The sequence below is a fragment of the Lasioglossum baleicum genome, chromosome 5, assembly GCF_051020765.1.
Source record: "Lasioglossum baleicum chromosome 5, iyLasBale1, whole genome shotgun sequence".
Lineage (NCBI taxonomy): Eukaryota > Metazoa > Arthropoda > Insecta > Hymenoptera > Halictidae > Lasioglossum > Lasioglossum baleicum.
This window is the reverse complement of record NC_134933.1, coordinates 13,366,520-13,383,460: the sequence shown is the minus strand read 5'-3', so window position 1 is coordinate 13,383,460 and position 16,941 is coordinate 13,366,520. Positions and strand designations below refer to the sequence as shown.

At 42.2% G+C, this 16,941-nt stretch overlaps 1 protein-coding gene across 5 annotated transcripts in view; it reads right to left on the bottom strand.

Annotated features, from left to right (window-relative positions):
* The window catches only part of P130cas (Serine_rich_CAS and FAT-like_CAS_C domain-containing protein p130CAS), an 82,906-nt gene that overhangs the window by 31,925 nt on the left and 34,040 nt on the right, over positions 1 to 16,941 (bottom strand). The window contains exon 2 of one of the 5 annotated variants that reach the window (XM_076423930.1): positions 3,086 to 3,100. The exons of 1 other annotated variant lie outside the window; for it this stretch is intronic. In XM_076423930.1, coding sequence (XP_076280045.1) covers positions 3,086 to 3,100 — 15 coding nt within the window. Of the gene's footprint in view, positions 1 to 2,950; positions 3,101 to 16,941 lie in introns of all 5 variants that reach the window. 3 more of the 5 variants (XM_076423932.1, XM_076423928.1, XM_076423929.1) reach the window with 3 other exon arrangements.

Genomic DNA, 16,941 nt, shown 5'->3' with positions numbered 1-16,941 from the left:
AAGGGTTAGCGACGTAGAATTTTAGGGGATTATCTTTCAACCTAAAACCATTGATTTCCACACAATATCAATAAAAATTGTGGCCGGGGCTGCTGGACCATTCTTAGCCCGCTAGACATCTTCAAGAAGGTAAATCGTTTTGTAAAGCAAGGGGAGGAAGATCCAAGTAAAGAAAGGCGTGGACGGAAGGGTCAAGATGATTGAATTACCCTAAAATGTAGTTTTCGTGTTAATTTTCTTGTCGCCGGACGCGTGTCGACGATCGTCGCAAAAGGGTGGAGCGAGAGATTAAAGCTCGCGTTCATTTTCGAAACGACGCGGCGCGGAGGGCAGACGGGTGGGCTGTGTGTACCCAGCTCTACAAAACTGTTCATTTACCGTGGCATACGAGGCCAAAAACGACAATGGGCCGGGACGAGCCCCGGCGCCATTACGGATCCTATTGACTCGCGAACGGAGAAAGCAGAAACCGGGGCTCGATCGTATTCGCTCGTAGCGCGCGCGGCCACATCTGCCGTTAATTTTCGTGCGGACGTGCGAGACAAATCGATTTCGAAGTCAATGACGTGTCCCGAAACCGGGCTCGACGATACTTTGCTCGATCTTCGTCTCCTAAGCGGATACTTACAATTAGACCGGTCTGCTTCGATTCGCGTCGATGATTCGGGAATGTTGCTCGAATGAAATAAATCGTCTCGTTCGATCCGAGTTTAATGGCTGAGGTACGCTCCCTGGATCGCTTGGATCCTTTTTGTCGACATTCGCGCTGATGGAATCGGCGAATTTTGTTTTTGGAGTTGGTAGAACGAAGATTTGTTTCTCAATTCTTCTCGTATCAAAAAGGACAACGAATAATATTGTAAATGAACTGCGAACGAACTCCGTTAGAACAGAATTCTTACATTCTTTTGATGTCTCTACCGTGATGTGTTTTGTCTACTAATTTTTGAGGATGACGTTGTGGAAAATTTTGTTTGGCGGCATCGTGTTATTTCGCACGAGGGAATCATTTTCGACCTGTCAATTACACAGCAGGCTGCGAAGCTTCTGGTGTGCATCGGATGAAGGGTTGAAACGCGTATACAGGCAGGCTTAACTGCAGTAACCCGTAACGAGGGGGTGAGTAATTTCCTCGTAAACTTGTACCGCGGGCTGCACCCTTGTTTTCCAATTTCTAGTTAGAACAGTGGCCACGGTTTCTTTTCAACGAACACCATACACGGTCTATCGTGCCTTCTGTCTGTGCCAGCGGGATCGATGCTCTGGCTTCAACTTGTTCGAGCAAAATGGTGACTTTGAAAGGCAGCTGCTCATGATTGAAAGACCCGTATTCAGTATTATACATCAAATTCGCGATCTACTTCTAACCTAACGAAACGTGCTGATCCCACTTCTAGTAGCCATTTCGTATCATCAGCTATTTATATTAGGTCCAATATGTAGAATGTAGATCAACGTTGATCACAAAGAAGAATATTCAAAAATATGTAAAATAAAATATTGATTGATGATTAGAATGGATCTATTCTGCCATGAAATCAAAAGCAGCCTCGGGGAGATTAAATTTCAACTACTCACTGATGTATTTATGGCATCTGATAATTTTCAAAACATACTGAAATGTAAAATTCAGTAGAATTTGTAGAACTACCGCTAAAAATAAGATTTCATTTCATTCCACTCTCTTAAAATTTGCCTAAAAAGAATTGAAAATTGCATAAACATCCGCAGTCTACTGATGCCATAAATTCATCAAATCTACACTTTAGTTCTAACCTAACGTTCCACACGTTGATCTCCTGACCACTCCTGTTAAAGATAGACTAACAATAAGAAAACAGTGTTCCACAAAGCAGAGTGCTCCGATCTGACGCGACGGTATCGCAAAGGCGACACAAAGGAGGGGTCCTTCGACAGAGGGCGGCCCGTAGAAGTCTCAGACATGAAGAGATTGCCATAGGTCGGGGACCCTCTCGGGAATCTTTGGAGCAGATGTCGAACGCGGAAACGATCCGACCGGGTCGCAGTGCGAGAGGCTCGTTTCTCCGTGTCCGTGAGAGGAGTCTTTACACGTATCCGAGGCCGCAGATGAAGATCTTAGATCGGAGACTGTAACGGTGCAGTCGCCGCCGCTCGCGCGCGTCCCATTTCCGCGATAATAATGCCGTGTCACGTGTCGTGGAAGAGAGAGAGAGAGGGAGAGGAGAGGAGGGAGTCTATCCCTGCCGTTTCATCGCGGATGAGCGAAGCGCATTACACCGGGATGCATAAATAATGCACGGAGCAATGTCTATGCGTCAGCTCACGTGTCTCCTGTTCGGCACGCTTCGCGAACTCTGTCAGATGTTAATCGTCGAGTTAATACGGCTGCCTTTGCCTTGAGAGACTTGACAGGAGGCCTCGATCAGTATGATTTGTCGTCCACGCAAGCAGCCCGTCGATTATTAAACAATCTGGACTATTAGACAAATTTCGGATGATTCGAATTGTTAGGAATTTTAAATAATTACAATTTCTTTGTCGTTAACGCTCATCTTTTTTTAGTGAGAATAAAAATCATGCATTATTAATTATTACTTTCTAGAAAAAGTTCTACAGGAAAAAATTTACAATCGAGCATCGTTCCTGAAGGATTAACCAGCTTCTGGCAAAAGTGTTAATGACATGTCCAGTTACAAAAATTGTTGTTTGCAAGAAGGCGATATTTTGCAGGAATCCATTAAGTATACTTTTTATGGAAGAAAAGCGCAGATTTTAGAATAGTCTGTTTCATGATTTGAAGCTTTGAACCATTCGTGCTTATTGATTCAATAAAGTGCTTTTGTGCACGTTGTTCGTGTAAACACACAGACGACGGCCGGTGAATATGACTGCAGACAGAGTTTTTTAGCGTGCTCTGTTTCACCGGACAATATGAACATTGAAAAATTTCGTTAGACGAGGCAATTACCTGTCTGCCGCGCAGGGCGCACAACCACCACCCTTCGAGGCCGGCAGTATTTTGCTCGAGTACCGTGAGTACGTCGCCCTTTCGGAAAGCCAATTCGTCGGGAGCTTCCGCAATATTGTCGTAGAGAGCCCTTGCCTTCACACATTTCTGCTGCAACAGAAAAGTGAAATAATTAATGCATCGTTTTTTGTTCTTGCCAACATATCGATTTTTCACCGGTGTCAATGGACACCGGAGGATAAATTAGGTTAGAAAAATGAGGAGCGAACAATGGTTAATACGGTAACTATGGAAATAAACTAAAGAGTTAAAATTTAACACAGTGGTTACTCCTCTCATCCTTCTAAAAATTAGATTTAGTCAGATATACTGTAACAGAAATTAACTTTTGAAAATATTTGAAGGTATCACCCATGTGTGATCAACGTGGTAGTTTTACCATTTTCTACAGTGACTATTTCAGTGAGTGTGTTGATTGAAGTAAATTACTTTTTAATAGATAGCAGGCTTTTTGTCGATGCTATTTTGAGAGGCGAAGAGTTTGAGCGCAGGATGACGACCATTTAAGACGAAATGTAAGCTACAATGGCTCTCGAGGAAACCGCGTTCTGTGTCACTCGTATTCAAGTGAGTTCAATTGAAGTGCCTCGGCGAGCTGACAACAATTTCCCCACCATTCATAATTTCGTGGCAAACAGTGATGTCACGCGACGTGCCTGATGACTATCGGCGAGGGAAACCGGCGCCCTGGTGGTCTTTATAGAAATTGATGCACTTATTTACCAGCAAAGTGGACGAACAACGGCGGACGTTCCTCTTCTGCTGATTAAAAAGTCGATTCATTTAATTAGATGACATTCAATATCCCTCGAAAAATTTAATCAATTAACTTCGCCTTCGAAAATTGCACCTACAATTCAATGTCAACAAATTCTCTCTTTTAATTCCCAAAATTTCAAGTTCTTTCTCTTCAATCAGAAGAATATTAGTAATTTTAATGCGTTAACTAAAGAAAGAGATCAACTCTGATGATAATAATTTGCATATTTTTTAAAGTGTATACATATATTAGTTGATTACGTCATGTTTAAGCTCGAGAAGCAATTTTAATTATCATATCTTTCGTTTCTTCCAAAAACTGATTTATGATTCTATATGTCCAAATAATGAGACTTTTAGCCGAATGTAATTACCGATATTATCATCAGTGATCACGTTTCACATTTTTGTAATAAATTGCGAAGCTCGCAATAAATTCCGATGACTGAAAATCCGGAATACTAATTAGCGATAATGATTAAAGTACCCTGTAAGTAATTTACTTGTCGGGGGCAGCATTATCATGTAAATTGATAAAGCGCTGTTAAAATATCACTTAATTGTTCGCATTAAAAAGCGGATCGTAAAAACTGAATAATTTACTGTCGTTTCAGCCTCGAGCGACAAGAAAGTGACTCCACAATTATACCTTTCTAAATCAAATTTACTGCATCGAGATTGTTAACTAATTGTAAGTTAAATCTGTCTTCCCATTTATTGACTATTACGGAACCAATTACACTAACCTCGAACATAGTAACTGAAAACAGAAGTATCTAAAACTCGACTGCAATCTGCCCAAAACTCGAGCACTAAACCGTATTATTGTTTCAAACAATGTAGTTTATCGCACAAGCGAAAGTGCCCGATAAACTACGGATCTAGGAAGTTTCGTGCATTATTAAGACACATAAACCGCGCACAGGTATAAATCAAACCGACAGTATAATTACCAATTTCTTAATTGCCACGTCCTGCACACGATATCCTTTCGAGCGGCATCGATAATTGGCTCGCAGTTTCGTCACTTCGATTAATCACGGATTAACGACGACATTTCCGCTACGTTGACTCTGCGAGCCACGAAGTCGGACGAAAGCGTGGCCAGAGGTTTTAATCAAGAAGTAATTAGCACACGGCGCGACGTGAGTGACTGCGGCCGGCTAAGCAATCGAACGTGATCGCAAATTAATGTCGGATTAGCGCAAAGTAATTCACTTTGTAAGTCCCTTTCCCACGCTGACGCGCAACCTATTCCCGATACAATCAATATTCGATGCAGCTAAAATTCTTTAGCAGCTTTATTCAAAAATTGATTGCTGTAGTGCGAACACGTCAAGTGGCTCTAATCATTTGATCATTCACTGTACATTGCTAAAATCAAGAAACAGAAACAGTACTGTGCACATAAGACCGCACGAACGAAGTCAAAACTTCCATGGCGATTGCTCACCTGTCTGTTTCTCGCTCGCTCGGCTGAACTCGGCTCCCTCGAGTTCACCCGAATAGCGTTTCACCTCGGAACGTAACGGATCAGACTCATTCGCTGCACAACAATTGTGTACGCGATGCGCCTAAATAAAGTTTCACTTCAAAAGTTATCCTGTATATTGCTACATACAAGAAGTGAGTGTACAAAATATTCGTACACCTTTTAAGAACTAATAACTTTTTCATAATTCTATCGAACGACCTGATTTTTTATAATCAATTAGAAGCATTGGTTTACAAAATTATATGCAAAAAAGATTTTCCATAAATTATAATTTACAAGGTTTCGTGCAAAAATATTTAAAACTTTTTTATTTGGGCCCTCGATGAAAATTTAAAATATATGTTTTGTAGATCCATGTTAGTTATACACATGCTGAAAATTTCATCAAGATTGGTTGACGGAGAAGAAAACGACACGCATCGAAAGATGTACGATTCTCACCGCTGTAAAACTACGATTTTCGCCATTTTGAAGCGCTTGTAGCTCGTGTGTATGTTAATCGATTTCGATGAAATGTTCAGTATATGTATAACTAACATAGATCTACAAAACTTATATTTTAAATTTTCATTAAGGGCCCAAATAAATGCTTCTAATTGATCATAAAAAAATCAGGTCGTTTGGTACAATTATAAAAAAGTTATTAGTTTTGAAAAGGTGTATGAATACTTTGTACTTTGAATTTAATAGTTTCTAATCAGAGACAATAGTATACAAACGAAAAGAGTATAAAATAACGCTCACATATGACAATATTGTTCCACAGGGGATCAGAAATATTCTCGGATATATCCTGTTAGGATCAAAAGGGCGAACAGGCCCTCGTGAAATAATTTCATTGTGGACGTCGAGGACCACCCCGAACGCGCAATCCTCGATTCCCAAAGGATCCTCTAATGGGAATGTTGGAGAAAACGTATCCCATGTTTGGAATAACACCGTGCAGTCAGGGACTCGGAGCGATGCATAGCGCAGCTTTGCGTGCATGCACGTTGAAATACGAGGACCCTTGGACACTGTCGTCGTATCTGCACACACTCGCGTCAACATGTTTGTGCAGGTGCATCCGCGCTTGCACAGGTATGCGGTCCCTCTCCTCTCCTGACTGGAAACCGCCGACACCCTCGCGTAACAAAGGACGCATTATCAAGACACAATGACGTCGATTCGCCAGCCCACGCCCCGCAACGCGAATTTTCATCGAATTAAGCCGGACGCGACCGATCATCGCGTTTTCGTTCGGATTAGCTCGGGTTAATGCTAATGGAATGCTCGGCTGTGATCTTAACGGTGAACCTATGCGAACACTAAAAGCGATCACGTGTCTGGGATTATTGTATGAAAGATGGTTTACCAGCACGATTGTTGAAAATTCCATTAATAACTAGGAAACACTTCCGAATATTCCCGAAGCACTTATTATTCAATTTTCCACAATTCATGGGCGTTTACGCTCGTGACCGCGTGCAGTCCACAAGCGTTAATCGTTAATTACATGGAAACCAGCCGGAAAACCGCAATTCCGACGGTGGTATTTTGTTGTTTCAGCCTGTAGACTGGATCCCTAAAATATCGACTGCGTGGAGTCGAATACGAGCCGTGTATCGATCCTATTTTAAGAAGGATCGTTCGATCGCCCGACGTAAGTCGTCGAAGAATGCAGCCTTGCCCCATAAAAGGGGGCTCGGTCGCAACATCAGCCCAGTCTGACAGGTACACCAGCCACTCGGGAGTGTGCTGACGACCTTTCGAACTGACAGGTTTCGGCGCACTGTTCCTATGGTTAAAGCGATCCGAACCGGGTCAACGTGTGGTATAGCTCTCTGCGGTGACTCGCGTATGTCGCTATCTATATGCATACACGCGACTCCGAATAATTATGCGACGAACTTCCGCAATTAGGCGGTTCCCGACGCATTACCGGACCCGACTACGTAACGCCGCAAGCGAAATTACGGGACCGAATTAATGCCGCGTCTTCGCAGTTAATGGTTCAACGCGTTTCACTCGGACTTTCTCTAACGCGCGTTGAAAAGATTCAAACAGGACGCATATCTAATTTTATTGAATTAGAAGAAGGGCGTACGGAGCTTCCAAAATGTTACGAATCTACTTTGGCGAAGCTTTTGCTACCCAACAATGGCACTAGAGGTCTTATGTTATAACTAGCAATCTTTATGCAAAATAAAAATTTCTTACCTGGATTGTAACAAATTGGAGTGAAATAGAAATATATTTTCTTTCTTAGCACTTTATCCACCGGAACCCTATTAATAGGTTTTTCCATAATTGTGCGGTACCAAAAGAAAGCATAGAAATTTTCTTTTACATTGCAATCTTAAATGAAATTATTAAATGACGTTATAAAGGATGACTTGTTAACTGACAATGAATTGCTATTGAAGCTTGCATTAAAAAGTATTTAGCCATGTACATACCATAGATTTTTCAAAATTATACAATAGTCACCGGTATGTTCAATAGATTAAGAATAGTATAACGGTATTTTGAAATTCTTCTAACGTTTTGACCGTTCTAAACGACATCTACTCGTTTTTGTTATAAATGGATTGTCACAGGAAAAAGCGAATCGACATTTTGGAGCGACAGCCGTGTCAACGCGCAAACAAGCCGCTGAAAAATCCGTGCACTGCAGCTAAACAATTGACGCGAAACAACGGGCGAAGATCTCCTAAAACAAACTTTCGATTTTCTCTCTGCTCTAACTTCGTTTTGTTAATTCTATCGGAGCCAGAGTAAAGCGTACAAAAGGAAGTATATCACGATCGACCGATCTCGAAACGATTCACGTGGTTCGTTGTTCGTGGGAAAAATCGAGACGACATTCGCTTTCCATGGTGCCGAAGCGCGAGCCCGTAAAAATCTCCGATTTTAATCTTCATTCGAACCGCGCACGGCTTTTCAGACCACTGGTTCAATGCTGAAAAGACCTTTTTACGATGCGAAACACCACGGACGAACCGGCACGGCCACAAAACCTACGCAGGCACGTCGAAATAAGTAGCCTTAAATCGATACATGGTCGGCGAGGTGTGTTTAACTGCGGGAGGGTGCAAAATCGCTTTGCAACACGTGCCCTTTCACTATCCGGAGTGCCGTCACCGAGTACCCTTCATCTTCGTCTTCGTTGCCGACACTCTTTCACCACCGTCGTCGTCGCCTGAACGACGAATTCTCTCCCCCTATACCCCTGCCTCCTCCTCGGTAATTAGCTAACCCCTTCCGCTCTCTAATTATACTCTCGATCGACGAGAGCCCCGGGATAGATCAGAAATTAAAGCTAGAGATGTTAGTCTATCGGCGAAAGCTCTCCACGAGTTTTATACGGAGAATTTTTAATCTCTCATTCCTGGAGGCTGATTCAGGTGTCACTTAGGCATTTAGGATAATACGATTCTAATTTTTTAATGGTGTATGGTACAAGTAATACAAGTTTTCCTGTATACAAAATCGTTGAAAATATGAGTGTCAAAAAATAGCACAATTATAAGTAGAATGTTAATATTGTATTGTTGTCTGTTCGTGCATCTCCTGCAAAATTTAAAACACATTTTTGTGGAGTTTTAAATAATTTTTTAATAAATTTTCATTCTTTTAAGGTATCGAATAGTTGAACTACGGACCACAATTGGAATAGTGTTATCTGAAATGTGTTCCATATAGAACAGCTCAGCTGCGATATTAGTGTTGCAAATTTCTGTTGTGTGTATTCGATTTGCAAACTTTTTCCGTTACGGTCTTGTCGGTGTCGGGTGACGTTACGAGGATAGTTTCAAGTGGAAGCCCCTTGTGGACTCCCGCAGACGTGTGCACTAGAGCTTTTAAGTTGGTAATCCAATTACAAGTAGGCTTATAAGCTGCTCCAACAGTCCGAGAACCGTGTAAGTGTTATTTTGCGTAATGTCGGAGTTAACGCATCGGTGTATCCAGCCACAAATAATAGGATTTAAGTAATCACTCGTGAAGACGCGCCACACGGGGATTTAGCATGCGTGGTCAGTTTTTTTCACGAACGAAAACGCAAATTCGCACGGCCGTAAAATAAAAATCCGTCCGAACCAACATATAATATCGTTTCAAAACTCTTATTTGTCAATCGGTCCTCGGACAATGGTACTTATAAAATTTGATTTCAAAAACTACTTTTATAATTTTTATAAATAAAATTTAAATGAGTTGTGGACGACAACTTAAATATCAGTTCTTTGCAATAATCCCCGAAGTGGAGTCTCAACTTTACAGAAATTGCTAAATTTAGATGTGTAAACTTTGTAAAAAATCGAATCGAAAGAAATAATTTCCAATCACGAAAAAATTGGCAATTTTTGAAACAACTCTAGTTCATCAGAGAGACGGTTTTTGAAATTGATCAACTATGGCGCAGCGCGAGCACTATAAAACTTCCATACTTGTCGGCGTTTGACTGAAGTATGCTTCGCAGGGGATAACAATAAATTCCAGCCGGACGTTGAACAATGGTGTTAAAAGTATCTTTGAAATACGAAAATTTCAGCGACACCGGGTCTCGCCATTCGGATGGGATCGAGAGACAACGCATGAAGGCACACAACGTAAATTCACTGTACAACATCAACAGAACAAACAGTGTGACGGTCACTCGGTTCGGATTAAACGTAGGTCGAACGTTTAGGCATGTGTGCAGGTCCGGACTCGCACCGACTCTCATAACGACGGTAGTGGGGGTAGCGACTCGAGCACTGCGGACTCGCGACGTGTAGGCAATTATTTGGTTTAGTTTCAGCGTGTTTCCATTTCCCATTTATCGTTTGTGATTAGCGCAAAAACTCGGATTATATTTTTTGACGGGATGAAATGGCGAGCGAAGAATTTGCTACGTAGTCCTGCGGAAAAATTACTAGCAATTTTGAAGCCCTCTGTTTTTTTTCCACATTGAAGACGCTGATTTCGCAATCTAGCTAGTTATGACAAACAATTATAATAGTAGAAAAAGTCCACGCCACGAAGGGTGAAACAAGTTTCTCACCTGTTGCCACGCTCCCCGGCCAACAGGTAACTGCAGGAGCCGACGAGACACCTTCGGCCGGCCGGGTATCGCATAAATGTTTGTTTAGAACGCGATCGGAACGTAGATCGCTTTGAAAATATGGTTCCATTCATTGCGGTGGAATTTCAGTGGGTGCCCGTGTCCTCGGATATTAAATTCCACTGCACCGTGAACGTTCCACGTCACCTTCGGTCAGGTGTTTAGTGTGTTATGTATCGTCGCAAGTTTGCCGCGGTGCATTAGAGATAATGGTCGTTATTTATCAACGGGGTCTGGTCGTCGTCGGGCTGGTATCACCACCGATTACTCGCGCTTATTGGCGATTTATCCCGACACACGTTTTTGTTCTCGGCAGGCCATCGATGATGAAGACCATCGCAAACACAGATAACCGTTGGATGATGAGGTAGAAAACGGCACACCTCACTGGTTCGAAGAGCTTGCAAGATACTGTCATAATTTTGATCAGCTTTTTCCGACACCAAAAAAGGAAGAAGATTCAAACATAAGAATTCAAAGATAACCCTTAGCACTCGAGTGGTGACTCAGAGTCGCCACTAAAAATTGTTGTATCATTATTCATGATCCATTACTGTGTTACTTTACACAATGGAATGATTGTAATTGAAAGAAATGTTTAATCTTCGAGTTAAAATAGCTCCGATTGTGAAGGGTTGAAGTTGGAAAGGAAGCGCCGATTTGGCTGGTTTCGATTAAAGGGTTTCTAAACCGATGGCCATTTAGCAGTTGGAGGGTAAATTGTTGGTACGGCCACCGACGGGGTGGCTAATCGTGGCCGCGGCTCGCATCTCGGCCGTAAAATAAATTACGATATCCGCTCGATGAAAAGTGCAGCGTCGGCGCAGCTCGGCGACGATAAGGCGCGGCACCCTCAGCCGATAAAGCGAGCGTAAAGGATTACACGGCGGATATTATGCGACGAATATTTCGCCCCGCGTCCTCTGATCCTCCCGGGTTCTCATTTCGTATGCAAAACGGTCTTCGGTCGTGTGCCCCCCGCTGGGTCGTAAGCGTGAGTCAGTTTCCGAAGCTGAAGAGAACGTCGCGTTTGATCGAGAGGGCACACGTGCCGGATTTGGGGCTGTCGGCCGGTGCACAATGCCATGTCGGCGGCCATGTCGACAGAGAGACTCGTTCAACGAGATCGGGGGGCCGAGGTCGGCGAACACGCGTTATTTCGCCCCCTATAATAGGCACAATTTCCCGTCTACACGGCTCGTTCCCGTCGAGTACACGATCCTTGGGCCCACGTGCGCCAATGTTTAACCCTGCCCTGCCTGCAGGCCTCTGGTACACACTATGTATCCTCCATTACCATTTTTATACAGTCGTTTTTCAATATTTACCTGAAAGACGTGCCGCGATATTTGTGCAAGCTGTACCCCTTGTGGCGCCGTGTAAAGCTCGATTGATAAAAAATTAACAACTTTTATGTTTTCAATTATTTTTTTGTACAACCTTCACGAACATACTTGAGACATTTTTCTAATTAGAACGAGTCCGAACATGACACCAATCGGAGCATATTTCATTGTTCAATTCACGATTTAGTAGAACCTCGAAAAAAGGTCTGACGCGCCCGATAAAAAGAGATGTAAACGTTGTTCGGTGCAGGGTACATTCGTCAAAACCTCGCCCACGTCACGCGTCGGGGTCTACATTTCATGTAACAACCCGTTCCTGACAGAATTAATTAGAGCACCGTGCTCTCGCTGTGAGGAAGAATAGGCGGGGAGGGAGTGAAAAACAAGAAAGAAGAAAAAAAGGAACGAGTAGGCAGGAAAAATTGGAATTCCTGGCTGAAGCGGGACGTTAAAGCGGCCACAGGGGGGCTTTTTAGTCACAGCACGACGAAACAAAGCAGAAGCCATCGGAGAGGACTGATTAATGAGAGACGTGCGTGCAGAGAGCGCCGACAATTATGCGACTCGGGATACAAACTGCCCACGCGTCGCGTCGTCTCGTTCTCCATAGAACCGCGTGTTGTTTCCAGGGAAGAAAACAATAATGACTGTCACGCGTCGCCTTTCATTGATGGCTTTGAGGACATCTTGCATTATTTGGTCACGGTGCGCCCGTGCTTGATTAAACTATAGAACAATTCATTGATCGATCAGTCCTCGCGCTATTCACTACGAACAAACACCATAGAGGATTCATAAAAAGCGTGGATTCAAAGTAGAGTGCGCAAGAATTGTATAGTTGATGGCTTCAGATAATGATTAGACTGCGGATTTTATGCATTTACAACAAAAATGGGTACGTACAATTTAATGCAGTAGACATGTTAAAAAGATTTCAGGCCACCAGTGTATTAGTTTCACCTTAATAAGATAATTAAAAGAAGAAAGACATTTTTACTTGGCTCCTGTATCTTGCAATCAATGCAAACACTTTTTATTTTGCATAAAGATCCGCAGTCTACTAATGACGATATTTCAGAGTGTATTGAAAATAATATTTGATTATTGGAAATCGTTATTTTCTATTTTATTCTATAGAAAATACAAAACAATATGTATTTCATATTTGTGCTGAGGATTTTATATCTGACTCGTGTCTGGTTTCAACCACTTACAAACATGCTAATGAAACATAGGCGTGGAGCTCCGGACGATCGATTCCAATTTCGGTGAAAACTATCCGCCGTGAACAGGTTTTCACGAGACGAACGGGAACCTGGGAACCTGCCGATAGGATCGTCAATTCGAGCTTTCATGGGATGAGAATTGAATTATGTAAATTCTCTGGAGGTAGGTTCTCCGTCAACCGAAATTCTCGATGATCGTGTCCTTCTCTACTCCGTACAATCTCGGATCCTCCTTCCACTGCACCGTAAGCAGAAGGTGCGACTACCACGGAGGATCGAGAGACTGAATACCCCCTTTACGCATTTCAATTATTCCCTGTCTGGCAATAATACTCGAGACTATATCGTGCTGCTTCACCGGTACCCTCTCGATCGAGGAGCCTTCACGAATGCTCGAACAACACTCGAGGACTATAGAAATTAGCGCTGCAAGTGCCGGAGCAAAGTGATTGGCTCAGCTGTAGGCAAAATTATGAGACTTCGGTTCTTAACCATTCATGGGGACTTCGAAAACTTCGTACATTAAGGTGAATAATTACAAATTCCGCGATAGCGATTGAACTACAGTGGCTGATCAAACTATTAGAGCCACTTGTGTAACTTGATGATTTTACGTTAAAATAATCAATTTTCCAATGAAAATCTAGCTGCACCGAGTTCTCATCATTTTCATATATTCATGTCGGCAAATTAAATGATGGACTTTATCGTATTCGAAGACGACGAAAGATTTGTTTGACGACACCCTGTATAGAGGTTGCAGCGCAAAGTGTGGCGGTGAGTACACCGAGTACCGTTCATCTTGCCAGCCTCTCTTAAGTCACCGTGTAAGAAGGTTAACGACGTCTACATCGACTGTACCGTGTTCCAGATTCTCTATTGCGTTCAGATTTTTACATACATGCACACACACACACACATCCATGCAACACGTAGAATCGCCGAGAGGCTTAACCAGGTTTCGAGACATACTTCAGAACAATGTCTATAATAAAGCAAAGTTGGTGAACTCCCCATGTTCCCCGATGTTGTGATCTAGATAGTCTTCGAAATCCATCCAAGGATAATCTCGCGAGGATAATCAGGATATTCTCCGACTAGTCAACCCATTGAATCTTTAGAAAGCGATAAAATAGAAATCGTAATCGGGTCGGGTTTATTTTCAATTTACGCGAGTTTCCACAAACTTCCGCAATCTAATAACGACCAAGGCTCGCGTTGCGCGCCATCGTTAAAGCTAATTGAAAACGAGAATCGCGTACGCAACATTCATCTCCTCGCCTTCTTTATTAGAATCTCTTTTGCGTCGCTAGCCAGCCTCCTCTCTCGATCAAGCGATAAAGGATAATTGTTGGCAATTAGCATTTGACCGACGCAATTAACATCGATGGAGCCGCAAGCCCCGGCTAATTTCTTACGCGGAAGTCTGACCGACCGGAAGCGTCAGTTTAACAGACCACCCGTCTCCTTTTCCTTTTCGTTTCTGTCAGTTTGCCGTCGAGACACTGCTTTTACAACGCTCCAACATACAGGGTGAACGATAACAATAGTTACGAGCCATTTCCTTCGAAATCATAATATAGAAATACCCCCACATTAAGTGGGTATTTCAGACTGAAATGAAACACAATTTATTTGGGAGAGGAACTCCTTCATTTTAATAAATTTTAAACAGTTTTTTTGCAGCCTGATACATCAGCCGATTATTATTTACTAATTGGTATCAGTTAGAAGCAGTCTATATGGAAATTTCAGAAGCTCAATTGAATTTATTATACTGTATAATGGAACTCCTATCCGAAAAGATGCTGATGTGGTCACGAGCATAAGGCGTGAAGCCATTATTATGGGGTCGCTGGTTCACCCTTGCGATGTCATAAATTCAAATTAAGAGGTGATTTATGCGTAACGCAGTCTGCCACGCAGGAATATTGATTCGGGCTACGACTTCTCCTTTCACGAAGTCCCGATAAAACTTTTAATCGTTCTCTGTTATTCTCGATAATGGCTCTTTTTTATTGCTAGAAACTCGCCGCGTGCCTTTTTCAGCTGGTTACACAATCGACGAATACGCTTCATAATTTTTTCGAATGCGTTGTCGGTGACGAGACCACTTACGTTGGCATTCTTCCGTACACGTTGCAAGAAACAATTTTCATAAATTTTTATCAAAATCGTGGTACGCCTAACGTCGTCTTTGCAATTTATTCAATTACCTTTTCCTCGTACAGAGTCATCCTTCAATGAATTAAAACACATAAATAAATTACAATAAAATATCATAACGTTAAACGTATCATAACTTTAGCAAGAAATTCACGAAAATGATTAAATTTCGCAATGTTCATAAAAGAACGACACCCTTAATTGAGTAGCTTTCGGAAATTCACTTTGAAAGTCCACTAAAGAGTTAATTTGAAGTTCTCTTGGCTTTTTCATAAAACATTTCCAGCGAAGCAGAAACTGACTACTAGAAACGTCAAACATACTTTTCACGTTAACGCCGCTTTCGCAGTTGTTCAAGAGCAAGCCGTAATATTCGTTGCGCCGTCATTCAGCTTAATTTCACCTTTTGGAGCACGGTTTCTCGTCAAAGAAACTGCGCGCTCATCTCTCGCCAAATTTTCGGGATAAACTAATTAAATCGGAGCTGCGCTTCTGCCGAAAGGAGGCGCGTTAGACGGTAATTGAAAGCGCTGTGATTACACCGGGGCGTAACTTTTCTAAACACGAATTACAACGGTCTGTCGAGCACCGATATTGAAATTATCGTGTCGCCACTGTGATAGCCTGACATTGTGTCGTTATTAACACCCGGGAACGTGTCGGAATCGCCTAATTGCCCGTGACACGTGGCTCGCGACTCATCAAACTCCCTTTACTTTTGCGACGGACCAGAATGATTTGCTACGGACTCGTCGAATCAATACAACAATATGAAATTGTTGTGAAACTCTTTCCAATTTTTACAACAGGATAGCACTCTTTTTTACAAACTTGTCAAATCAACAAAAGAAGACGAAATTGTTGTGAAACTCTTTCCAATTTTTACAACAGAATAGCACTCTTTTTTACAAACTTATCAAATCAACAAAAGAAGGCGAAATTGTTGTGAAACTCTTCCCAATTTTTATAACAGGATAGCACTCTTTTTTACAAACTTGTCAAATCAACAAAACAAGACGAAATTTTTATAAGTCAGACTACATATTTACAAACTTGTAAAATTGAAGATCGGAACAAAATTCCTATTAAATTTTCTCTACTCGTTAGGCGTCCAAATTGAGAGCAATCTTCCGTGATAAAATTGGTCGAACACCAAGATCGCCAAGAACTATAGACGCGACAGCAGTACGAATTTTCCCCGAATCACCATGCGAAACAAAGGGGTTAATCAAACGGCCGAATTGCAAATATCTTACGAATAACGATTCGCTCGGGATTGAAGCGGTGCACAGGAAAGAGTTTTTGAAATGCATGCAGCTGACCCGGCTAAATGGACCAATTTGTTCGCTAGTCTGCAACCCAGTTTCGGGAATCGACTCGGCGAATACGTATCAACTTCGTGCATTCTATTTTTACGAAGTGTCTTTGCCGAGATATCAAATGCGCTACGCGCATCGCTATTAACCGCAATTATGGCACTATCTCGTTGCAGCAACGCGCCACGATAAACGAGGATTTATACGCTCGTAACGAGGATAGGTGCTAGTTTCCTTTATACCGGTGACGATGATGCTCCACTTTCATTTCAAATGGGTTCTGTGCTACAAAGTGCAATTTAAACCGGCAACTGATTGGGCTTGTTCCTCGAATCTGCGTTGCGCGCGCTATCTGCACCGTAAGTCGCCGGATACTTGTATCAGTGAACGTGGAATGGGATAAAATGATCTCTTATAATTTACGAAAAACGAGATTGCGCGTTTTTCTATGGAATAAACTACAATATCTTCCAGATAAATATTTACGTTGGTGATTTTCTGCCAATTTTTGCGAGCTCAAAATACAAAAGAAAATAA